This window comes from Urocampus carinirostris, chromosome 6, assembly GCF_059441175.1.
Source record: "Urocampus carinirostris isolate Australia breed hairy pipefish chromosome 6, RoL_Ucar_1.0, whole genome shotgun sequence".
Lineage (NCBI taxonomy): Eukaryota > Metazoa > Chordata > Actinopteri > Syngnathiformes > Syngnathidae > Urocampus > Urocampus carinirostris.
The window spans coordinates 15,114,374-15,140,802 of NC_142354.1; the positions used below are offsets into that span (position 1 = coordinate 15,114,374).

Genomic DNA, 26,429 nt, shown 5'->3' on the forward strand with positions numbered 1-26,429 from the left:
CTTCTAAATGCAGGTTTGTGCGATAAAGTATTTTTGCTTATTATTTAAACCAATAGTTTTCCTTAAATGTAGATTTTTAACCACTAAGAGGTGCTAAATGATACATAAAGTCGCTATTACACTGAGTTAATAGAACAGATTGCAATAAATGAGGTAATACTGTAGTATACTCTAGTGTGTTGACAATACACTCTGTAATTAGAGAGCTGTGAAAACAAAAACGGGTTTTATTGTCTGTAATAAAAATAAGCAGAACAGCAGTCCATCTTGAACCAGTGGATTTCACTTTAACTCACAAGCCTAACTCTCTCCTTTAAAACCCTAAATTTGGGATTGTGGCTGATCTTCTTATTGAAAAGTGCGAGGACGTCCTCCTTTGACTTGAAGTTCCCGTCGCCGGTGGCGGAGAAATAGGCAGCCAAAACCTGCAGAGGGGGATCACATTTTTCTCAATGTCGCCAGAAAGGGTAATGGACACTAACCCAAACAAAATGGCTTACCTTCTTCCGGAGTTTCTTTACTGGCAATTCCTGGTCAGGCGAATTTCTCAGCACTGCTTTGATCGTTTCCTTCCATTTGAAATGGCCTAAAATGTGTTCAAAAACACTTGAGTCATCTAACATGCCGAAATATTCTGTATTGACTTCCTATTAGAATGATTCAAGTACATCAGTTGATATATTTTTGAATACTGGTACTAGGATTTCATCCAACTACAATAGACCCCCTGGATAAGGCGTCCCAGGGTTATGTTTTCACGTTACATGCGGAATGAGTTTTTTTGGCCCTGCGTTACAGCGTTTTCTCCACTATACAATAACAAATTATTTTGCTTGCCCAAAATATTACAAAACGTGTATGACTCTCTGAGTTACACCTCTAAGTTGCCTGTCTGCTATTGGTCGACGGCATATTTGATGCTCGTGAGCCATTTGTTTGCGTCACTGCATCATGAAGCTGCCAATCAGCTCGTCTTAACTCCGTCCCACAATGCCCTTCTCTTTTGGTAGAGTTTAAATGTTCAAGTGCTTCGGCGATACAATCATGTCTTTTTTGTACTGTATTCATTCTCTATGAGTCCTAAGAACTTTCAGTGATGCTAAAGGTTGAAGAATGAAAATTAAAACAAAGCTTTAGATAAAGAAATAAGTGGAAAGACACGCACATGATTACCCTCCTCAATGCATATGGAATGTCTTATTTTGTGAGAAAGGTGTGAAAGAAACACCATACGAGTATAACGCACACCCTTATTTCTTTTCTTCCAAACAAAAATAGATACAAAATAGTCGACTTTTTCTTAACTCAAACTAAAAATTCTAAGTGACAAACGTTGAATACATGCAGCCATGATTAAAATGATTTATCCATACAAATAAACATGACATTTATGAACACAGTAATTCACATAAAATTTACAATATATTTATTTCATGCCCTTCAAGTCCAATAAATCATTTGATACACCCAAAAGGCATTTCCTTTGTCATGCTTTTTTGCGTTTAATTATTTATTTCGGGAATTATCTGTTTTCTCCATTCTCTAACATTTCTCTCTTGTACAGTAGATAAAAATAGTGTGACAATAAGATACAATCTAATCCGCGTGTCACACACAAAAAAATAGTTTTGCTGCCAGGGAAAACTACAGTTATTTTAATTAAAATGCACCATCTCAGATGCCCGATTAACTCTAGGAAATCTCACAATAACTAACCCAGGCTCAATGCGCCCTAGTTTAAAAATTTTCTCCTCAGAATTATACAATTCACGTACTAGGACACCCTTTTTGACTTCAAAACAGAGAACTTTTCCTTATTGTGAGAGATTTTCATGTCTGTGCTCTATTCTATAGAAGAGCATCAGTATTAGCCAAACTTACCTTTGGCAAGTGGCAGATCTTGACTCTGCTCAGACACAGCAGCTTCTGAAGATTGGTCAGCTGGGAGAAATGAGAAAAGAATCATAACTACATACAAATGAGAAGTTACTGAATATACTAGTGTTCAGTTATCTTCATAATATCTACGCATTGTTTAAATACACATTTGACTTGAGACTTGAGTAGGCCATGAGGTATTACTTACTTTTCCTCTTCTTGTTGGTGGTTTCTTCCAATACACCATTCTGGCCCTCATTTCCGTCCTCACAATCACGCAGTCTTTTTTTGTCCTTTTTTTTCTTTTTGGAGACTTTCTCTTCTTCGACAGCTTCTACTTCTGTCTGTTTCAATCTTTTTACTTTACCATTTGTCTGCTGAGCGGCTTCATTATGTTCTTGTTTCGTGCGTTTCTTTTTTTTCTCCGCATAGCCGTTTTGCTCCTCTTTGATTTTATTCTCCAGTTTAACTTTACCCTGCGTCCCTTTTACTTTTTTCTCCTGGGGCTCATCAGAAGCCTGTCATATTGGGACAAAAACCTAATATTAATTCAACATCCAAATGATTTACGTTTTTAAGACCAACACATGTTTAAGGGAGGAAAACCAAAGCTGGCTGCAAAATGAATTCAAATGTCGGTTAGTTAAACAAATGGCAATAGACACATCAGATTTCCATCATGACAAACATTTCCCGTCACTTACAACACAAGACGCCGAATTGATGATGTTCCACACATCTTCAACCAGACTTGAGTCGGTAATCCTCACACTGTTTCTTATCCAATTCTACAGGAACATCATAGTTATTAGATGGTGCATTCAAATTCCTGACTTTCATGTGTACAAGAATTGCAATCAGACCAGACCTCAAATGGGGCCCTTTTTCTTGGAACATTATCAAACGCACACATTTTTTGGAGGACAAGTTTCTGCTTTGCGGTCACATTGGGTTTCTTCATGGATTCATTGACTTTCTGTAAGAATATTAAAAAATATATACTTTAGTCGAAATAACACGGCGAGTTTAGTACTCTGATGACTTTTACCTGGATCCATTGTCCCCGTTTCACGTCCCCCTTTTTAGCTTTTGGCTCAAAGTCTTTACCTCCATATTTCTGGTCTTCACTGATGCATTTTGTGTGACTTTTGTAGTCCACTCCGCTTTTGAAACACAAACATTTTTATTTTTGCGAAGCACAGTTAAAGTTCAGAGACATGGAAAATTTAAAGGCTTACTAAAAATCTTTGCCACAGTCGATGCAAGATAGAGCTTGACCTCTGCATCTCATCACATGTTTATCCACTTGGTTTTTTTTCAGGGACTGGCCACAAGCGTTGCATGTGAAGAACACCATGCTGAGGTGGACTAAAAGGCAATAACAATGTCGCCCCTGATCGACCAGAGTCGGTTTATCTTAAACCCCAGCAAAATATAGAGCTTCTCTCCACTGAACAGGAACAGGGCTGGACCGGAACTACGTTTAATGAAGAATTATCTAAATGAACTAACCCGTAATTGTCAACATGTCACTCTATCACACAGTAAAATAACATCGGCTTCCGAAAAGGGTGGGAAAAAAAAATCAACAATGTCACAACTATTATCCCCCAATGCGCCCATGCAATTTCTCTTACCAGCGTGTTCACGTCAAAAAATACACATGCTACACCGATATTCATCCGGAATTGCACACTTAACACAAAAAAGTTCCGACAAAGCGTCACACTATTAGTCTTCCGAACGTGCAACGGCGTAGGCGTCATGTAAAACAATGGTTCTTATTCGCTTGAATGAAATAAAAATAATCACCCTTTTCAGATTAAATTTAAAGGCATTTTCTCAAGGTGGCTATTCATTTTCAAAACAATGTGGCATTTTTAAGAAAATTTAGGAACATTTTATCATAGTTAAATTATTCTGATTTTTACATTTATTAACATCAGATGTTTGATTTAATTTCCATGGCTTGATCATTATCCTTTTAACAAATCCAGTTTTTATTTTAAAACATCCCCTTTCAACAGTGGCCTTCTTATTTTACAATATATTATAAAAGAATGACTCCTTCTGTTAATAAAATGGCAGAAGGCGGGGCTAAAGAGACAGACAACGAAGAGATCTTAGAGCAGGGGTGTCAAACTCATTTTAACTCGGGGGCCACGCGATAGAACTAACATTTTGTTGGGGGCCAGACTGGTAGATTAAAGACAAAGTAAAAGAGAGATAAAGAAATAAGAGAAAGAGCGAGGGAAAAGGAGAGAGGACAGGAGAAAGAAAGAAAAAGAGAGAGAGAGAGGGAGAGAGCGTGAGAAACAAAAGAGATAAAAAGTCGTGAAAGAGGGGGAAAAGAAAAGGAGAGGAAGAAAGAAATCCAAAGAGAAATAGAAAGACAGAAGGAGAGAAAAGAGAAAAGAAAGCGCAAAGGGTAGGGAGAGAAAGAGAAAAGAAAGAAAAGGGAAAAAGGAAATTAGAGCAAAAGAAGTTAAAAAGACACAGAGAGAGGAAGAAACAAAGAGCAACAAAGGAAGAGAAAAGGAGAGACCCATCGAGTGAAAGAGACAGAGACAGAGAGTGGTAGAAAAAGGGTGGAAAAGAAAGAAAGAAAGAAAGAGAGAGAGAGAGAGAGAGAGAGAGAGAGAGAGAGAGAGAGAGAGAGAGAGAGAGAGAGAGAGAGAGAGAGAGAGAGAGAGAGAGAGAGAGAGAGAGAGAGAGAGAGAGAGAGAGAGAGAGAGAGAAATAAATACAAGTACAGTGTCTTTGTGAGAGGCACCTGGCTTTGGCAACATCAACTGGACATATTTCAACCTGCAGCTGGTTTTTCTCTTGCGCTTCTCTGAGTGTTGTTCCGCAGGCTGGATTCAGTCCCTTAGCGGGCTTGATCTGGACCGCGGGCCGCCTGTTTGACACTAGTGTCTTAGAGTCAAGTCAAGCCCAACCTGTCATTTTGAACGAAAACTGCTACCGTAACACTACATTTCGAAAATAAAAGATTGGCATTAAAAAAAACTGTTAAATAAAGCCGTGTGAAATTAAATACAATTATTTTACTACACGCATGATACTATCAAGTTCAAAATAGTCGACTGTTTTAAATCATAAAATGCTGTATTAATAGAAGTTTTAAGAAATACGCATGATATCATATTAATGGCATTCTATTTTAAATTGCCACCCGATTGTGTTCAAAATTAACTGTCCCTTTATAATCTATTGCATTTTGTCAAACTTGGGCTTCCGTAGCCTGGCAATTTATTTTCTGTTAATAAACAACGCAGTAGTAGTTTCTAACAAAACTTGTATTATAATGTGTTTATTTTGTCGTTCTACACAAAAAGAAACACATCTACATGTGGGAAATGTAAGGTTTAGCTGCACGTGAGGCAACATCAGTGGAGATTACGGTATGTTGATTTTTCGAGTAGAGTAGCTAGCAAATGTGGTACTTGTCTCTGCTACATTTAGCAGTCATTTGGTAAATGAGCAACTTTTTGTTGTCATTTTGCAGTGTTTTCTTTTGATTTAAACGTAAATATGAGGTTTCTAGATACAATTGTTGCAGTGACTGAGATTGGGTCTTCAAAACCCTACCCCAGGACAAACTCGTTTAAAAGAAGTCGAAAATATGTTAAAAAGACGTCAGTTTTCCGATCAAACTCGTCTTTATATAGTTGAAAAGAGAAAGTATGTTCAAGACGTCAAAGAGACTGCTTCGTGGGGTTCTTTATTTCGATTACAGTAGACAAGGTAAACTAAACAATGGTTATTATACAATTTAATATGGTCCACGTATGACTGTCTTCTAAACGTCTATTTTAGGACTGCACCAGACAAAATGTAGCTCCAAACCCAACACCCAAAAGCGCACTGCGTTTGTTGATATATGTTTCCTCTTGGTTCATCCAGATGCAAGGTTCCAATGCATTACAAATCCTAAATTTCATCATATATTTTAAACGAGAATTGGAAAAAAAGCTCACAGGTTTGAGCCAAAGCTTATCACGGTCCTGCCCCTTCAACTGTCATGTCATTTTTAACATTAGCCTACTATATTCAAAAATAAAAAGATAATGACTAGGGAAAAGGGGGTAAATCACCACTCTATCACAATTATTCAAAAGAAAACCTGTATTGGAATCGCCATACTTTAGTCTCAAAGCATATATTTACAAAACAATTTACATATACAGGAGACAGTTACTTCCCAAGGGCAGTTTTCCATCCTTCCATCCATTATCTGCACCACTGATCCTCAGTAGGATCGTGCAGGTGCTGGAGCCCATCCAAGCTATCTTCGGGTAGTGGGCAGGGGACACCATGAAGTGGTTGCCAGCCAGTCGCAGGACATACAGAGACAGACAACTCAGTCACACCTAGGGAGAATTAGGACCGGCCATTCAACCTGACATGCATGTCTTTTGGAATGTGGGAGGAAACGGGAGTGTCCGGAGGAAACGGACGCAAGCACGGGGAGAACATGCAGACTCCGCACAGAAAGGCTAGTAGCTGGCTTCGAACCTATGATCTCAGAAGTGTGCTGCGGACGTGTTTACCACTCCGCTGCCGTCCACCCATTATCTGCACCCCTTATACTCAGTAGGGTCGCTGGGTTGCTGAAGCCCATGCCAGGCAGTTGGAAAGGGACACCCTGAACTGCTTGCCAGCCAGTCGCACGGAGTTATATCTCATCAGCTGCACCGCTTATCCTCAGTAGGGTCGCGGGGATGCTGGAGCCCATCCCAGCAATCATCGGGCAGTGGGCAGGGGACACCCTGGACTGCTTGCCAGCCAGTCGCACGGAGTTTATATATATATATATATAAATTGTGTATTCATAATGTATTTCTCGATTCTTATTTTTAAATATGTTGCTGCTAATGTCATTGCACCATTGTTCTGATACACTAAAACACTAGCTAACAAATATTTGCCTATTCATCCTAACATTCTTTTTTTATCTTATAGTTCTCTTTTGAGTGTTTTACTGGTTTATCCTTGAGTGACACGTCTAATCTCGTTAACAATGTTCACTATGTCGTTATCAACAACAATAAAGACTATTCTATTCAGTACAACTTAATATAACCAAATATAATTGTATAGATTACCCCATCTGATTCAATCTATTTGGATATTAAGATATAAAATATTGTTTTTCTTTTTTTCTTCTTTTTGTTTTCCTTCTCCCTTGTTTTTTAACCAAGAGAGAAAAAACAAGGGACTATCCACATCTGATGAAACCTGTTGGTCTGGTTTGGTTCGCCTTTTTGTCAATTTGCCCCCAGAGGCACCGATCCTGATGAACATCTAATGTTCCCTCCCTTTCCTCCAGCTTTAAATCAATCTTTTTACGGATGAGTAAGGATGGACACGCTATCCAGCCACAGCTCCTACTTGCTTCAGCAGCTGCAGGAGCAGAGGATTCAGGGCATGCTCTGTGATTGCATGCTGGTGGTCAAAGGGGTCTGCTTCAAAGCCCACAAGAATGTACTGGCTGCTTTCAGCTCTTATTTCAGGTAAGTTTGTTTTTGCCTTACTGACGAGTGTTCACACCCCAGAGACAAGTTCCCATCCAAAGTATGTCTTTATTTGGTTGAAAACTGAAATGTAAAAACAGGCCTTGAAAATTTGTTTTGTTTACCTTATCTATAGTGGTCTTAGTATCAGCATCCTACCAAAACCGTTTTTTTTTCCCTACCTAAACTAAAGACATGTTTTGGACAGAATCATGGAGTCTGATGCAGTGGCGGTTCTACGCTAAATTACTCCCTGGGCGAGACCACATCCAAGTGACCCCATTTGACAATAAGCAAAGTGATATGTTAGATGATACAAAAACGTTTTTTGGCGCACATTTATTGAATTGTGTTTTTATTTTTTTGGGAGATCTCGTGCTGCCCCCCATGTGTCAGTGCCTAAAACTGCGAGATTCGGATGAGTTAAAAACAACAGCGACTAGATTTTGGTCCACGTTGGTCATGCTCAACATAACTCAATTAATCTATCTGGCAGAGAGCACTAAGCCACACCCACCATAGATACGGTATCCATGTATTACATGCGAAGCAAATAGAGCAGCTGAAACAACAGCAAGCGATTCTTTAGTTGCTATTCCTGTTAGCATAGCTGCATAATTTCTTCTTTACTATGCAAATTTATCTCAAGCCAGTAGAAAAGGGTCTCAATTATTACATACAAAGTGAGGATAAGCGGTGCAGCTAATGAGATGAGAGATGAGAAGTTATATTTTAATGGCAAGACGCTGATAACATTGTAATGTTGGCGAGCATTGAGGAAGTCGTCAGCCCCGAAGCACCTTTTCATAGAAATTGATTCAGATTTGTCAGCTCTGACGGACTCTTAATGCAAATGTAAAGCAGGGTATGTATACTTTGTTGTTTTCCTTTCTAACAGACCTTAATGAGTTTTACATATGTAACCTCACGCTTATGTTTTGGCGATCTAACGCTATGAAAAAAGCACTTCGGCTGTCTTTGCAAATACTTTATACGTTTATAAGCTACGACAGAATAAACCCAATTCCGTAATTGTTTAAGGTGTGTTCAGGTTTCTATTTCATCGTAATATACCAAAATATTGTGGCAGGGAGGAGCTACACCTCATGCTGTGAGGCTGACAGGGTGCTGAGTTATAACCGACCCAACAGCAGCGTAAACTTCATTTAACTTAAAAATAAAACACGAACTGTCGATCAAACAAATTTTTTTCGGTTCCCATCAATCATCTTCATGTTGAGTTGAACGTAAGTTCGACAGCATGCCTTTGTCCACTCCAAACACTTCTACAAATTAGTTTTTGGCTGAGATCACATGTGATACAAAGATGGACGACCTAAATCGGCAGCCACCGGTAGTCGTCATTCTCACGTTCTGATTGGCTGAGAACAAACGCTGTCGGATCTATTAATTGGTAATATCAGAATATACTAAATTGAGTTTAAAAAAAGACCAGACTAGGGAACATTTTACCATCCAACATTTTGTATGCTGTCCTGTAATGCAGACATTTACAGTGATTAGTTTTACACGTAAACTTTATAAACACTTAAAAAAAAGAACATACGAAGTACCATCACCCTCACCAAGCACACAAAATTGTAAAAAGAAGAATAAAAACATTTTGACTATACAGTACATAGAAATATCTATACTTTATTTCTTTGTTCTTATTTTTGCACAAAGTTGCTGCTAACATCATTAAATTATTTTTCATGGCACTCTTTGCTCATACAATTTGAGCCAGTCTACAACCACTACCATGTAAATGTCACCTATTTATCCCAATATTCTTATTTTGATCTTGATTTTTATCTATCAAGTCCTTATTGCATGTTTATCCTGGAGTGCCACATCTAATCATTGCACATTATGTTTTAAAAATCACAATAAAGACTATTCTATACAATTCTATTGAATCTTAACTTTGATCTCTCCAGATCTTTATTCCAGAGCTCCCCCAGTCAAAAAAACGAAGTGTTCAACCTGGCGATCCAGGATGTCAGCGGCATCGGCCAAATGTTGGATTACATGTACACCTCCCATCTTGACATCAACCAAGATAACGTCCAAACGCTCCTTGAAATCGCTCAGTGTTTACAAGTACCCAACGTCCAAAGCATGTGCAACAGTTTCCTCAAGCCCATCCCGGCAGTGGAAATCCCCTCATTTTCTCTCCCAGGCATGCTGACTTCGGAGCATGACTGCCTCTTGGGAAGCACCTTGCCTGGAGATGTGGACCTTCACTGTCCCGGTGATGTACCCCGAACTGGCTTCATGGAGCAAACCAAACGAATTCCTATATCTGTGCCTAACAGCAACTCAGGTCAGGCAGTCAGTAGCGCTCAGGTACCTGTAGAAAAACAGTTGGTCCACGGTTACAAGCTTCGGGACTTCTACAGTAAGCAGTACTTCAAACAAAGTGCAATTCAGGCTTCAAATCAGGGCCAAGGCCAATCAGTTGGTGCTGAGGAGTCGCAGTGTCAGCTCGGGCTCAGCAACAACTCACATTTATGCTCAGGAGCCACGACCCAACCCACCCCTCCTTGCACATCCTTGACAGCTGACAAGAACCATGTGTCCGCCCTGACACCTTCAGATAGTTTAAACACGCCAAGCTCAGACCCAGTGGACACCATGCTCACTGTGCCGATCTATCCGAAAAAGACGGTATACCTAAAGAAGTACAACTACCTAGGTTCCCAAAAGGCGTTAGAGGAAATGTTTGCCGAGTCAGTCAGCGAGCCCATCCTCACCTGCCCAAAAGATACTCACCAGGAAAATTCCGCGGTCCAGATGGTGACTCAGGAAACTCCCATTGAAAACCTGACGATAGTCAGGGAAGAAGCAGCTAAGACGGCGCCGGAGGCGGAAGATCCGAGAACGCCACCCACAAACCAAGAGGAGGAAGGATTGAAGGCTACACCAGAACCACCACAGCCATCGGGGCACAAATATTCCTGCGACATATGCGGGAAAATCTTCAAACACCCCAGCAACTTGGAGATGCACAAGCGCTCACATACGGGTAAGTCTGTGGGTTTCTAATAAATCTGTCGAATAGATCTCCCGGGATATGACATCAATCCGTTCTGAGGTGGAGATCTCAAAGTGAAATTACCTATTTATCTAATGCGTTCCGATAATACTTTACATAATATTAAGTACTACGTGTTTATATGTACTGTAATATACGTATACATGATTGAATTACATTATATATAATATGCATGTAATGAAAAATTAAATGTTATTTACCTTTGTTGTGACGTGACTTAAGCTGGTAGAGTGGAGTTTGTGAGTGGATACAAAGAGGGAGGAGATGGCGGATTAAATCCTATTTATTTTAAAATAAAGCTGATTTTAAATATTTCCTCGGCAAGGATCACATCCTTATTCTTAATTATTCTTAAAAATTGTCCTGGTAGTCCATTTGTTACAGCCACATTACTCTTAATCTTTTATTATCTTAAGCTTCATTTCTATTCTCATCATCTTCTTTGTGCTCCTTTCACAAACACTGCCATTTTCTGAATTGAACCGAAGAGAGAGAATGAGCATTATGGGAAGGAGTTCAGCCAGCACCATATTGGCATCTTCATGAAGCGTTACTTAAACATATAGCAAACCATCATCGTATTATGTCTACCAAGAGCAGACCGGTATCTTAGAAATGTGTATGGCATGTGACTCGCACAGTCATATGCACAAACTCCTCAAAGTTGATATTTTGTACGTTGTGGGGCACGCAAAGAAGGTTTTGTGTCGGATGGTGGGAAAACAACTGGTCCAAAAAATATATTGTACTTCTTAACATGAATAGCCTGGGTGTCTACTGTTCTTCCATTGACTCTTTAACTTGGGGTTATTCTTTGAATCCTACAGGTGAAAAGCCATTTGAGTGCAACATATGTGGAAAGAACTTTTCACAGGTTGTTAAAACTTTGATATTTTATCAGGATTTTAAGTTGTTTTCAATTAGTGTATTTAATTTAGATATTTGTCTTGTTTCGTCTCCAGGCGGGAAATTTACAGACACACTTGCGACGCCACTCTGGAGAGAAACCTTACATCTGTGAGTTATGTGGCAAAAGGTAAGAGTCCTGTTCAACATGCCATTGGTCGTGTAACAGTAGCTACTTCTGCCTACACACACCTGATTGAAAGGTGCCCATCCTACTTAGACTATTTTTGAAGCAAACCAGAATTTGTCAATTTGGATGTCACATATCAGTCTTTTTTTTGAAAACTACTTTCTATAAGTCAAACGCAACGTTTTGGGATGGTTGAGAGCCTTCGCCAAGAAGAGATCCGCAGGTTCGAGAGCGTTCTTCTCTCGGGCCCTGGTGTTGTGGAATGCTCTTCCCCCTGAGATTCGATCTGCAATCTCAGTGGAACTGTTTAAATCTAGGCTTAAGAAACACTTCTATTCTATAGCGCATGAATAACCTATATTTTATGTTGACAATAGCTGTGTATTATTTGTTATTGCAACATCCATTGCAGCCTGGTCATCCTGGAAGTGGCATTACCTCATGTGCGGTCCCTTCTCAAGGTTTCTTCATTTTCCTCATGATGAGGTTTTTGAGTTTTTCGTTGCCCTCATGTCGGTTTTAGATCAGGGGATGGTGTAATAATGGTCTGTAGTTTGCAATAATCTGTGGTCTGTGCAGCCCTTTGAGACTCTTTGTGATTAAGGGCTATACAAATAAACATGACTTGACTATTCTAACTCTCCTGATAAAATCAGCTCCACTCTTAAAAGCAACCCAATCTCATTTGTAAATTCTGAAAAACGCCCCCACACACACACAAAACAACAGGATTCAAGTTGATTCATTTTTTTTGTTTAGCCCTTAACCACAAGTAATTGTCAAGTAGCAGGGCTGTGTAGGCTTTTATTACATCAGAACCACTACTAATAATAACAATAATTCACCTCAGTGCTACAAAGGTAAATTTTTTTTTTTCATTTTAAACAGTATCTATTCCAAGAAAATATACCATTAAATTCGGACTATAAGGTGCACCTAATTATAAGCCGCACCCAGGAAAATGACATGGAAAATATTGTACTCTCCCTCACCCCTAGTTTCACTGCGTCGGGCGATGTCCACCGTCACAAAGTGGTGCACACAGGAGAAAAGCCACATCTATGTGACATATGCGGTAGAGGTAAGTCTTGTCTTCAAATATTACAGTTTAATTTTGTCTTAATTGCCTCATGTATACATTTGTCTATGCATGATAGAAATATTATAAATAAATATAAGTGAAAATGACTAAGGAAACACAAATCTAAGAATTTCAATACAAAAAATACCCAAAAAATAAACAATATCTATACATCCATCCATTTTCTTTCGCTTTTCTGGGGTCGGGGCGCTGGGGCAGCGGCCTCAGCAGGGAAGGACAGACCTTCCTATCCCCTACCACTTCGTCCAGCTCATCTAACGGGATCTTAAGGCGTTCCCAAGTTAGCCTAGAGACATAGACTCTCCATCGGTCCTGGGTTGTCCCTGGGTCTCCTGCCGGTAGGACATTCCAGGGACACCTCCAGAGGGAGCGTCCAGGAGGCATCCTTATCAGATGCCCGAGCCACATCAACTGACTCCACTCAATGCGGAGGAGCAGTGCCTCTACACAGAGTCTCTTTCGGATGACTGAGCGGCTCGCCCTATCTCTAAGGGAAAGTCCACCCACCCTGCAGAGAAAACTCATTCCAGCCGCTTGTATCTGAGATCTTGTTCTTTTGGTCATGAACCACACTTCATGAGCATAGGTGAGGGTAGGAACGTAGATCAACTGGCTTTGTCTTTTGGCTCAAGTCCTATGTAGTAATATAAGTACCGTATTTTCCGCACTATAGGACGCACCGGGTTATAGGGCGCACCCCCAAAAAACAGTTTTTGGTCCTATATCTTCCATAGATAAGGCGCACCGGATTATAAGGCGCTACAATGGGAACGTGAACAAAACTGTCAGATAGTTCAGTCCAACTTATTACCCCCTTAACATTCCGAAAGCTTGCAAAGACGCAAATACGTGTCGAGAACACGTGCGGATGCGGTGTCCGTACGATGTCACTCAAATGCATCGTTCCAAATATCATTCGGAAGGTTAAAGTCTTGGGATTCAAGAAATGCCAACCATTCCTTAGTTTTTATTTTCTTTTTCGCTCGCAACTTTACTGTGCATATCACAATAAACACTTGGAATTGAGTTTAATTCACTCAACTCATCACAGCAACATCAAGATCGTTCTAAAACAAGAAACCGGGAAAATATAAAGCCGCATAGCTCACCTAAGTTCTCACATTCAATAATGATACGCAACCATGGTCTTCTTACAACCGTGAGTGAAGTAAATCCAGGAGAGTAAAATATTTACAAATACAGACTAATGAAACATGTTTCTTTATGGCGTAGTTTAGCAAGCTTGCTATGCAGTCATCTTTTTCGGCCAATTGCAGGGTTTGTTTTGGCCCTCTAGCGTATCCGAGGCTCCGAATAACTTCAGCCAATAGCGATCGATGTAACGGATGATTGACACATCTTTTTCGGCCAATTGCAGTGTTTTTGTTTTGGCCCTCTAGCGTATCCGAGGCTCCGAATAACTTCAGCCAATAGCGATCGATTTAACGGATGATTGACACATCTTTTTCGGCCAATTGCAGGGTTTGTTTTGGCCCTCTAGCGTATCCAAGGCTCCGAATAACTTTAGCCAATAGCGATCGATTCAAATGATGATTGACACATTAGTTAGCCAATGAAACGCCGGTATATAAATCCCAGCATACACCGCGGACTACTCCATGTTCGGGGTAAAATCGAGTCAGCGGCTGTTGCGTAAGTTGCGAGACCTTGCGATTTAATATTGAGCCATATACAGGACTGTATATTATTTTCTGTAATGCAATTAAAAAAACAAAAATGTCATACATTCTGGATTCATTACACATCAACTGAACTATTTCAAGCCTTTTATTATTTGAATATTGCTGATTTTGGCTTACAGCTGAAAAAATCTCAAAAATCCTATCTCAAAATATTAGAATACTTCCTCAGACCAAGTAAAAAAATAATTTTATAACAGCAAAACTAAATCAAACATTTGAAAATGTCCATTGATGCACTCAGTACTTGGTTGGGAATCCTTTTGCACGGATTACTGCATCAATCCGGCGTGGCATGGAGGCAATCAGCCTGTGGCATTGCTGAGGTGTTATTGATGCCCAGGATGCTTCGATAGCGGCCTTCAGCTCAATTGCATTTGTAGGTCTGGTGTCTTTCATCTTCTTCTTAACTATACCCCACAAATTCTCAATGGGGTTCAGGTCAGGGGAATTAGCAGGCCAATCAAGGACAGTGATGCCATGGTCAGTGCACCAGTTACTGGTGGTTTTGGCACTGTGGGCAGGTGCCAGATCATGCTGGAAAATGAAATCCTCATCTCCATAGAGCTTTTCAGCAGATGGAAGCATGTAGTGCTCTAAAATCTCTTGGTACACAGTTGCATTTACTCTGGACTTGATGAAACACAGTGGACCAACACCAGCAGCTGACATGGCTCCCCAAACCATTGCTGACTGTGGGAACTTCACACTGGATTTCAAGCAACTTGGATTTTGCTCCTCTCCAGCCTTTCTCCAGACTCTGGCGCCTTGACTTCCAAATAAAATGCAAAACTTGCTTTCGTCTGAAAAGAGGACTTTGGACCACTCTGCAACTGTCCAGTGCTTCTTCTCCATAGCCCAAGTCAGACGCTTCTTCCGTTGTCTTGAGTTCAGAAGTGGCTTGACCATGGGAATACGGCTATTGTAGCCCATTTCCCGGACACGTCTGTGAACTGTGGCTTTTGATACCTGGACTCCAGCTTCAGCCCACTGTCTTTGAAGCCCCCCCAAATTCTGGAAGTGGCTCTTCTTCACAATTTTGTTAAGGCTGCGGTCATCTCTCTTGGTTGTGCAGCGTTTCCGGCCACATTTTTCCCTTCCAACAGACTTTTTGTGGATATGCTTTGAAACTGCACTCTGTGAACAGCCTGCTCTTTGAGAAATTTCTTTTTGTGTCTTACCCTCCTGATGGAGGGTATCAATGATGGTCCTCTGGACAGCAGTCAGATCAGCAGTGATTTAGTTTACTGAACCAAGCTGAGTGTTTTTAAGGCTCAGGAAACCCTCGCAAGGTGTTTCGAGTTAATTAGATGATTCAGGTGATTAGTGTAATAGCCTACTTGTATACTTTTTCATGATATTCTAATATTTTGAGATAGGATTTTTGAGTTTTCTTAAGCTGTAAGCCAAATTCAGCAATATTAAAATAATAAAAGGCTTGAAATAGTTCAGTTGATGTGTAATGAATCCAGAATGTATGACATTTTTGTTTTTTTAATTGCATTACAGAAAATAAAGAACTTTATCACAATATTCAAATTTTCTGAGACAGTCCTGTATAAGGCGCACTGTATTATAAGGCGCATGGTCAGCTTTTGAAAAAAATTAAGACTTTTAGGTGCGCCTTATAGTGCGGAAAATACGGTATATGCTAAAATACATGCATGCTAAAAAACAAATTCTAAATATAAAATGTTTTGAAAATCCCAAAATGAATATAAAAATTCAATTAGATGACGACATAAACACCGGAGGTGCTTTGCTACAAGCAGAGACTGCGGAAGCAACTACAGATGTGAATATTATGGTTCTATCTGGTTGAGTGTTGTGGGGTTCCAATGGACCCCTTATGCATCCTCAGCAGGAATCTCAGGGTCACAGTTGTTTTAACCTGTACACCTCACCTGAGTGGGGCAGAAAGGGCTGAGCTATCCTTCACCCTCAGAAGGCTTCCAGCTACAACCTTTTGACAGCCACAGACACCTGGAACTGCTTTTGGCTACTGTGGCTATCTCCCTGATAGCCTTTTGTACCTTTTTGGAATTTAAGTCCGATCTTCTGCAGGAAACTGCGCATATATGTGGCGGGTAAACCCCGAACGCCAACCTCGATTGGTTGGAGGGTGGCATGCTACCCAGTGATTGTCGCCTCATCCACAATGTCCCGGTACTTAGCCCTCTTTGCCTGATAAGATATGGCTAGCCTGTGTTCCCAGGGAACATTGAGTTCAAGTAAAATGATGGACTTTGAGCTCCTAGAAAGATGGATCATATCCAGTCGGAGGGTAGTGGCCACTACCTCCTTAGGAAAGACACGCTTCTTCTTGAGATCTACCCGCAGCTCCCAATTTGATGCCCTGTCCAGCATTGATTGTTCGGTGGTTTGATTGTTTCCCTTTGAGACTTTAGTGCCCTCTGGTTTTAAGTTTGTCACGCTAAATGATACTAGTGGGTGCTAGTTTGTGTGACCTCTCTGTAGTTTGACCTGGTTGACGACCTCGGTCGTGTCTCCAGAGTTAGGGCCCATATGCCAGAGCTTTTGGGCAGCTGGTCAGAATATGGTTCAGTCGGCAGTGGCTGGTGCCACACTGACTACATCAATCAGTGAATAAAAACGTGTTGCTCTCAGATCAAGTTTTTTTTGTAATACTGCATACACTGTATGTAATACCGACGCTGCCCTACTTACGAATGAGATGATCGTTCGTTAGTTGAATTTGTATGTAAGTTTATATTTTGTAAGGTTTGTATAAGTATGTTTAAGGCTTGTATAAGTAATCTGTATTGTTTTGTACTAAAAAATAAAAATTGCATAAAAAAGTATGCTCCATAAAGAAAAATAAAGTTAAGTTTAACTTACAGTTGGGCGATTTCCCCCTCCGTGTTAGAAAGTGGCCGAAAAAAAGTGATCCAACCAATTTCTCAACCGCATCAAGCTTCCTTATTCCACTTTAATTTCAAAAGAAACAACTCTCCTATTCTTTACACTTCATACCAACCATATAGAATAGATGCAAGAGATATTAAACAATGGAAATGTCAAAGCTCTTAGCACGCTGGATATACAGTATAGAGTGTTCACGCACGAACTAGGAAGTGGAAGCAGATTTCTTCTTCGGGGTAGATGCCGGTTGAGCTTTCACAGCGCCACACGACGGAAGCAGCGGAAAGTAGCACTACAGTAATGTCCTGTACTCTGAAAAGGATGCACACAATACAAAATATAACTTAAAGCAATGTCCGGATATTTTTCAACATCATTTTTTTTTTTTTTTCGTATCTACCGTTTTTCGTAAGTCAAATGGTCGTAAGTAGGGGAGCGTCTGTTCTATTCAAATAAGAGGGCGATCTTAAGTGTTTTTCTTCAATTTGTACACCTACATATTTATATTTTCAATTTTAATTTTATTTATTTATACATTTTTGTATTTTCATGTATTCTTTATCCATTTCTGAATGCCTCAACTGTTGTATGTATGTTGTAAAGGCTTCAACAACTTGAGCAATCTCAAAGAACACAAGAGAACACATTTGACCGACAAGACATTTACTTGTGACCAGTGCGGGAAATCCTTCAACATGCACAGGAAACTCCTCAAGCACAAAGCTTGCCATGGTGGCGAGAAACCGCACAGTTGTGACACATGTGGTGAGTCCGCGTCGTGTTGGAAGAAGTTCACTACTGCACTAAGTTGACTCAGAAGTGAGAATTATTCACACAGGTCTCCAGCTTGATATCATATAGAGTGCCATGAAAATATGTTTTACCCCCTTCCTGATTTCTGTTTTTTTTGTTTTGTTTTGCATATTCCAAAGAAATACAAAAGGCAGTTTTGAAATGTTGATTCTATTTTTTAAGGCACAAAAAACTATCTGGCCCCATGTGAAAAAGTTGACACCCCTTGTGTTAAATCACAAACTAAGTGTGACTAACCACAGTTTGGAGAAAGCTGAGTTAAATTCCACAGGCCACACCCAAATTTGATTGACACCACCTAAATGGAATCTGTTAGACAAAGTGAAACCCAATTAACATGCCATAATCCAAAGGAATTTCAGGACAAATTCGGGGGGGAAAAGGGATTGAAATCTATCAGTCCGGAACAGGTCACAAAGCCATATCCAAGGCTGTAAGGCTCCAGGGAACCACTGTCAGAGCCATTATACTCAAATGGAGAAAACTGGAAACAGTGACAAACCTTTTCACGTGTGGTCAACCAACTAAGATTATTCCTAGAGTGCGATGACTTCTTATCCAGGAGGTTGTAAAAGAAAATCAAAAAACATCCATGAAACTGCAGGCCTCGCTGATCTCAGTTAATGTTGTTGTTCATGACTCTTGCCATTTTTTGGCATCCATGGGAGACTTCCCAGGTGAAAACCACTGCTGTCACAGAAGATCACAAAGAGTCGTCTCACATTTGCCAAAAAGCATCTCGATTATCCTCAAGAAGTATAGAGAAAAATTTTGCTGACTGATGATTTAAAAATTGGAGCAATAGGGGCCTGTTACAGCTGGCGTAAAAATAGCACAACATTTGATCAAAAGAACACTTTGCCAACAGTAAAGCATGGTGGTGGCAGTGTGATGGTCTGGGACTGCTTTGTTGTCAGTCTTAATAAACCTACCCTAAACCTTAATTAATAAACAAAAATAAACACTAAAAGAATGCCAACAAAAATAGAAAAAGGATATTCTGAATACAAAACGTACTTACCAAAGTTCAGAAGCCCATCAATCACAACGGCCTCTATATGTCTTGAGCATTGCGATTGATTATGCCCAAACCCTTGGATGCCAAGTTGTGCTACTACTTATGTAAAAAATCCAAATGTTTGGAAATCAGGATGTATCTTAATGAGGTACATAAATTTTCAACCCTTCTATAAGTAGGGTCGGTTAATTGAATATGAGAGTGACTAATTGTGTGTTCGTTTTGTTATTGGGCCGATAACTGGGACATTATATTTGCCCTGTTATCGGGTCAATAACTATCAGCCTAATAATTGTTCTAAATCTCTAGCGTGCACCTTAAATGTTCTCCTCCTGTGCAGGGAAATGCTTCATCGGTTCAGGGGACCTGCAGCGTCACATCCGCTCTCACACCGGAGAAAAACCCTACCTCTGTAACAACTGTGGAAAAAGCTTTACCCGCTCGGCCATGTTGAGAAAACACAGCAACATGCGCTGCAAGGGCCCACCAGCAGATGGCGCCATCACAGAGAACTCTGACCCCACCGGTAGATCGGATGCTGCAGTCTTGCTTAACAAAAGTGATGTTAATAAGGAGCAGAATTTTCCTGCGATGATGCCTCACGCAGTACCCGAGAAACCAACACCGCCTGCCCCTTTACCCACGACACCACACGACGAGACGACACCTTTGAGTATCCATCTCAGCCCAGCTTCTATTCAAACATCCCTACCCGAATTACGTTCCCTCGTGCCACATCACCTACTGGCTTCGTCCCACCAGGAAAGGACAGAACACATGAAGCTTAACAAACCACTCGAGGTTGAATACGGGCCCTATGCGGAGAATGGACCTTTGGCTGGGGAGATGGGGAGAAATATGTTGGGGAAGCCTTACCTGTCTGTTCAAGACAATTTCTGTGGCGCTCAGCCTAGTAGCCGCTTTTACAGGTCCAGTGAAGGCAACTTCACCTCGAGCGTCACTCTGTGGGGCTTAGCGATGAAAACTTTGCAGAACGATAATGAAATGGATCAATAGAGAAAAAAAAACATCACTTATATGAAAGAGATTGTTAAACCTTCCGACTGCTGTATTCTCTACAGACTAAGTTCGACGCCTCGTCTTTCACCTGCTAATATTATTTATTTTACACGTAATTATTTTTACGAAAATTTTGATAACGTGAAAAGATGCTACAGTCGTCAAAATCTGCTGTAATTGACTCCAGTTATTGCAATTATGTACAAAAAATTGCTTTCTGCAAAAATGTTTTATGCTACATTACCTCATGCTATGCAACCAGCTACAAACTACAATTGATATTTAGTGCGCTACACTATAATTGACGGTTAGAATTTTTTTTTGTCATCTGCTGTTATATGCATTGTGCAATACTTTTAATACGTTCCTTTCAATCCATGCCTACTTTAGGCTCATTATTTTGCTTTAAAAATCATAAATGTTGGGAATATTTTTTTGCACTTGAAAAACTATATGAGTGTATTTTTTTCTTCACGTAATTTTGTAAACAGAGAAGAAAATCGCACTTGATGCAATGCATAAACTAAAAACATCAACATTTTATTTGAGTACGTTTTTCCCAAAAAGTGGTTAGCGCATGTGCGGCACAGTTCATGTCTTGGTAACCTTTTACGTGGGTTCAAATCCAGTTCCAGACTTCCTGTGCGGAGTTTGTATGTACTCCCCGTGCTTGCGTGGGTTTCCTCCGGGCACTTCGGTTTCCTCCCACATTCCAAAAACATGCATTTCAGGTGAATTGGCCGCTCCAAATTGTCCCTCGGTGTGACTGAGCGAGTAAGTTGTCCGTCCCCGTGTGCCCTGCGATTGGCCGGCAACCAGTTCAGGGTGTCCCCTGCCCACTGCCTGATGATTGCTGGGATGGGCTCCAGCACCCCCGCGACCCTACTGAGGATAAGCGGTGTAGCTAATGAGATGAGATGAGATTCTTAATTTCATAAAATGTTTCAAAAAGGTTGATTAAATTCTCCCTGCATATTTTCTGTCAGTTTTAAGATTTTTAAAAATCCGTGTGCCACTTTTGCGTAAATGGACAAGTTACGCAAATTATCTGGATCTAAAATGATATTTTAAGTATTGTTGTAAAATACTTAAATATATATTTTTTAATTATAACGGAAAATAAACGTTGTGTATTGTTTGAAAAAAATCGTATTAAATGAATTGTACAAAAGCATTGAACGCGAGTGTAGTGCGCATGCGCACTGCTACCGGAAACAGGAAGTCGAATGAAGAAATCAAAAATACTGTTCTCTGCTTGTTTTTAAGCGCATCGCTCTCAAAGGTAAGAAAATTTTTATTTTTATGTTTTTCAAAAACTTCATGGTAAATGAAAGCTGCTAGCACACATTTATTTTCTATTAAATGTAACTGACCAAAGTTCATTTTGTTGTATTTCTGCTTTTTTGCTGTGACCCGTCACACCCCCATGCAAATATCACACGCGACTAATAGTTATCAAAGATTCATTAATATGCTAAATAAAATTTTCTCATTTATGAATGTAACGGCATTATTTACACATATTTGTTTTTAGTTACACAGCACTTCACATTTTACAGCACTTTTTAAAATATAAATATATATTTTTGATACCAGTTCCAGAATTACAACCTTGTATCCAAAAGTGCCCCACCCTATCCACTATACAAGGTATTTTTTTACATTTTTGATTACTTTACAATGATAAAGCAGGTATAGAATGGAATTGTCCGTATCATTGATTGCATCGTAGTTTTATTGTATTCATGAGATTGGACGTGCCACTCCAGGATAAATATGTGATAAAAAACGTTAAAAAATAATGTTAGGATAGATAGGCAATATTTCGTGGATGTAGAAAAGCTCCAATTGTGTGTTGAACATTGTGTAAAAATAAGAATAAAAAATAAAATGTTTTTCTATATTGTGATGTAAAGTGCCCTTGTAAATAACGATTCTGTATTTCCCTTCTGTTTCAGCTACTGGCCTTTACACTCCCTAACCAAGCATTTGTCCACATTCATCTCTGAAATTTCAGTCTTGCATTAAGCTCACTGCAACAACCCTGCCATTTATTTGGAACAAAATGAGCGAAACTAAAGAGTTGTCTGAATTCCAGCGTGGGTCTGTAATAGGATGTCACCTTTGCAACAAGCAGGCCGGTGAAATTTCCTCTCTCCTGAATATTCCAGAATCAACTGTCAATGATGTTATTGCCAAGTGGAAGGTGACAGGTCCGTCGACAAAAGAACTGAGTGAAAGGCGGCGGAAAGTTGCAGAGACTCGGTAGTTAAGGTTAGATTAACTGAATTCATGTGACACAATGTAGGAGTCAACATTTTCAAACGTATGTGCACATTGTGGCTGCTTTTTTTTCTTTTTCTTTTTGCTCACAAGAAGAAAAGACGCTTTCAAAATGGGTGCTTTGGCAACTTTTTCGCATATAACATTTTCTCAAATGTTCACGTGTCCTGCTTACAAGAAATTGTTAGCCGATCCTTGGCTAATGTTCATATGATGACACTACAGAGCTTACTCTATAAAACAGCTATTTTAATCAAGAAAACTGTACCGTGTGTGACTTTTCAGTGCATTTGTCCCCGTTGTCGTTTGACTGACTAGAAGTTATGTACGACGAGATTTTAATTATTATTATGATTTTACTTTGATGAATATACAAGTGTGACTTGTTTGTTTCTTTCAACTGCGTCGACTACCACAACATTTTTATAAATTATTTCCTCGTCCTCTTTTTCTGTCACTATATACTCTTCTTTGCACTAAAAGCTAAAGCTCCCAAAAACGTTACTTAAAAAGGAGGAGAGCAATATAGCAGCTAAAATCTATTTATATTCTGTTATTAACCCTTTACACACATGTAACCTAACCACGTGACGACACCATGATGGACGGTAGTAGCCCGATTTAAACAGTAGACGAGGCCAGTAAACGGTAGACAAGAACAAAAAAGCTTTACTATTCAACACTGTTGTCACTGACTAGTCAAACGAATATTGCGCAGCCGTCAGATGACATGGCATAAATAGCGCTGTATGGAGAAACGTAGGAAAGCATGAGCAATGCTAGCTACTGAGCGATACAGTCGTCCTCCTGACACATTTACACATCCAAACAAACATCCAGTCTGTTTGAATTAGTCCACAGTATCAGTACCAATATCTTGTAAATGGAGTATCCCCATACACTGGTGCTAAACTAAAAGTGTGTAGAAGTCTCAATCCTTACTAGTTCTTCGTAGGTGACGGCATCGCATGTCCCTTCGCGCAAATATTATTAAAACCACTTTTTGGGGCAATGTAATAGAACAGTAAAGCACAGGGCATTTGCACCTTTTGAGGTCCTAACTAAATGTAGACTTAATAAAGCTGAGGGATTTAGCGGACGCAATATAAGCACTGGCACAGTTTCTGAGCTCTTTGAACTCCTTCCTGGAGCAGTTGCGTCCTTTCCTAAATACAATGGCTCGATTGACTCACTCATAAATGAGTTCAATACCACCCTGACTAGTGTGCTGGATTCAATAGCGCCCATAAAACTAAAATCACGTCCTAAAAGACGCACACCTTGGTTTACTGATGAAACTAGAGCCCTTAAAAAAGAATGCAGGAAATGGGAGAGAAAATGGCGCGCTACCAAGCTTGAGGTTTTCCATCAAACCTGGTGTGACAGCTTGTTAAAGTATAAAGCGGCCCTTGCCTCTGCAAAATCGGCCTACCTTTCGAAGGTGATTGCGTCTCAAAAGAACAACCCCAAAGCCCTTTTTGACACTGTAGCATCGCTTACAAGGCAACAGGCTACCGCAGACAGTTCGACACACTCTGCTCAGGACTTAATGGTCTTCTTCACTAAGAAGATTCAATGCATACAGGAAGAAATTGCAAAAGATATTGTTAGTACCACACGTATTAAAGGACTGAAATTTACAGATGCACGACAGGGTGGCTGCCTTGGGAAAATGGCCGGTTTTAGTGAACTGTCACTTGATGATCTCAAACAAGTGGTGAATGCGGCCAAACCGACAACTTGCCAGTTCGACCCTCTCCCAGGTTCACTTATTAAAAGTCTTTTTAGCGTCCTTGGGCCTTCAGTTCTAAATATTATAAATACATCACTCTCCTCAGGTGTAGTTCCAGCAGCTTTTAAGTCCGCCGTTATTAAACCCACACTGAAACGACCCAACCTTGATCCAGAAATATTAAGTAATTACAGACCTGTGTCAAACCTACCTTTCCTCTCTAAAGTACTCGAAAGAGTAGTGGCACAGCAGCTGAATGCTTTCATATCGGAGAATAACCTTTTTGAATCCATGCAATCAGGATTCAGGGCTAACCACTCTACTGAGACAGCTCTGATCAAGGTAACAAATGATCTCCTAATGTCAATGGATTCTGGCGCTTCATCACTTTTGCTGCTGCTGGATCTTAGTGCTGCTTTTGACACAGTGCGCCACAATATCCTACTAGAACGGTTGGAAAAATGGATTGGTCTCTCAGGAGCCGTCCTCTCGTGGTTCAAATCTTACCTCTCAGATAGGACGCACTGTGTTAAATATGGTGAAACGACATCTGAGCCCTTTAATGTTACCTGCGGTGTTCCGCAGGGTTCAGTGCTCGGCCCCCTACTTTTCAACATTTACATGCTTCCATTAGGTGATATTATTCGCAAGTACAATATCAGCTTCCACTGCTACGCAGACGACACTCAACTATATCTTCCGTTGGAGGAATCTTCCACACTAAACTGTGGAAATTTGGAGGCCTGTCTCACTGAGATAAAAGAGTGGATGTCACTCAATTTCTTGCGTCTTAACTCTGAAAAGACCGAAATGTTAGTCATTGGTCCTTCTAAATGCCGGGACTTATTCGCAAAAACTGCTGTGAACATTGACAAATGTCACATCACACAGAGTGACTCAGTTAAAAATTTAGGTGTCATATTTGACCCTGATCTATCCTTTGAGATGCATGTAAAGCAAATTACTAGAACTGCCTTCTTCCATCTTCGCAACATTGCTAAAATCCATTCAATACTGTCTCAGTCTGATGCGGAAACAATAATTCATGCATTTGTTACCTCCCGTCTCGATTACTGCAATGCACTACTCTCCGGTCTCCCGAAGTCCAGAATCAAGTCTCTTCAGCTAGTACAAAATGCCGCAGCGAGGCTTTTAACTAGGGCAAAAAAGTACGATCACATAACACCGATTATGGCTAACCTGCATTGGCTCCCAGTTAGCCAAAGATGTGACTTCAAAGTTCTCTTAGTATTGTACAAAATCATACATGGACTTGCTCCCTCTTATCTTTCAGATCTGATCTGCCACTATGTCCCGGTCCGAAGCCTACGATCTGAGAGTGCTGGTCTTCTGATGATCCCGAGAGCAAAGAAGTCTTCTGCTGGTTCGAGAGCGTTCTCCATCCGGGCACCGGTGCTGTGGAATGCTCTTCCCCCTGAGATTCGATCTGCAACCTCAGTGGAAATGTTTAAATCTAAACTTAAAACTCACTTCTACTCCATTGCATACGAATAACCTACTCCTCTTGTCGGTTGAAAATAGTTTGTGTAATATAGTGTAACAATCTGTGAAGCCCTTTGAGACTCTTCGTGATTTAGGGCTATACAAATAAAAATGACTTGACTTGACTTGACTAGAATTCACTTTTGAGCATGTTGAAAAAAATGTTTACCTTTGCGATATGACAAGTTCTCTTCCTAATGTTCGTCTCTCATTTTCTCTGTTGATAATCTGGCGTAATAAGCTTTATGGTAGAGCACATAACAGTTTTCAAAACGTGATATTCGGAAGATTACTGTTTTGAATTTCTGGCTAATTACAAATCAAATCAGCCTATTTACAGAGTAAGAAATTGCAATGGTAAGACACTAACATAGCTACTTAGCACTAGCTAACTTATTATTTTAAGTGTCTTTGACGTGATTTGTAACTACTGAACATAAAATTGCCCGGAAATGCATTAAAAGTGTTGGCTGCAAATCCTGGAAAACTTCAGGACTGCCAGTCTTGCGCCTCGGCACAACACAAGTCCCTTTGGTCTACAGGCGCTCCCCTACTTACGAACATTCAACTTACGAAAAACGGTAGATTAGAACATTTTTTTCGGGATGTCAAAAAATACTTGGACATTGCTGTAAGTTAGATTTCGTATTGCGCACCTTTTTCCGAGTACAGGACATTACTGTAGTGCTTCTTTTCGCTGTTACCGGCCTGTGGTGGCGCTGTGAGAGCTCACCCAGCATCCACCTCGAAGAATAAGTCCGTTTCCTCTTCCTAACTCGTGTGTAAACATACTATACTCTAACTCCAGCGCCCTAAGAAGTTTGACATTTTTATTGTTTAATATCGCGTGCATCCATTCATTATGGTTGGTGTAAAGAAGAGGCGAG

General features: G+C 40.2%; 2 protein-coding genes across 2 annotated transcripts; one reads left to right on the forward strand and one right to left on the reverse strand.

Annotated features, from left to right (window-relative positions):
• Positions 1 to 209: 209 nt before the first annotated feature.
• lyar (Ly1 antibody reactive homolog (mouse)) lies at positions 210 to 3,614 on the reverse strand. Its single transcript, XM_088337121.1, has 8 exons — positions 3,117 to 3,614; positions 2,927 to 3,041; positions 2,747 to 2,854; positions 2,583 to 2,666; positions 2,087 to 2,396; positions 1,882 to 1,941; positions 501 to 586; positions 210 to 425 (listed from the first exon to the last, which is right to left on the reverse strand). Exons 1-8 carry the CDS (start codon positions 3,233 to 3,235, stop codon positions 288 to 290), a joined length of 1,020 nt encoding a protein of 339 aa, XP_088193247.1. The 5' UTR covers positions 3,236 to 3,614; the 3' UTR covers positions 210 to 287.
• Positions 3,615 to 5,112: 1,498 nt separating this feature from the next.
• Positions 5,113 to 25,667, forward strand: zbtb49 (zinc finger and BTB domain containing 49). Its single transcript, XM_088338020.1, has 10 exons — positions 5,113 to 5,282; positions 7,211 to 7,394; positions 9,335 to 10,422; positions 11,280 to 11,326; positions 11,415 to 11,488; positions 12,487 to 12,569; positions 17,777 to 17,938; positions 19,345 to 21,306; positions 21,983 to 22,298; positions 25,334 to 25,667. The coding sequence occupies exons 2-8, from the start codon at positions 7,243 to 7,245 to the stop codon at positions 20,019 to 20,021; spliced, it is 2,283 nt and encodes a 760-aa protein (XP_088194146.1). The 5' UTR covers positions 5,113 to 5,282; positions 7,211 to 7,242; the 3' UTR covers positions 20,022 to 21,306; positions 21,983 to 22,298; positions 25,334 to 25,667.
• The last annotated feature ends 762 nt before the right edge of the window (positions 25,668 to 26,429 follow it).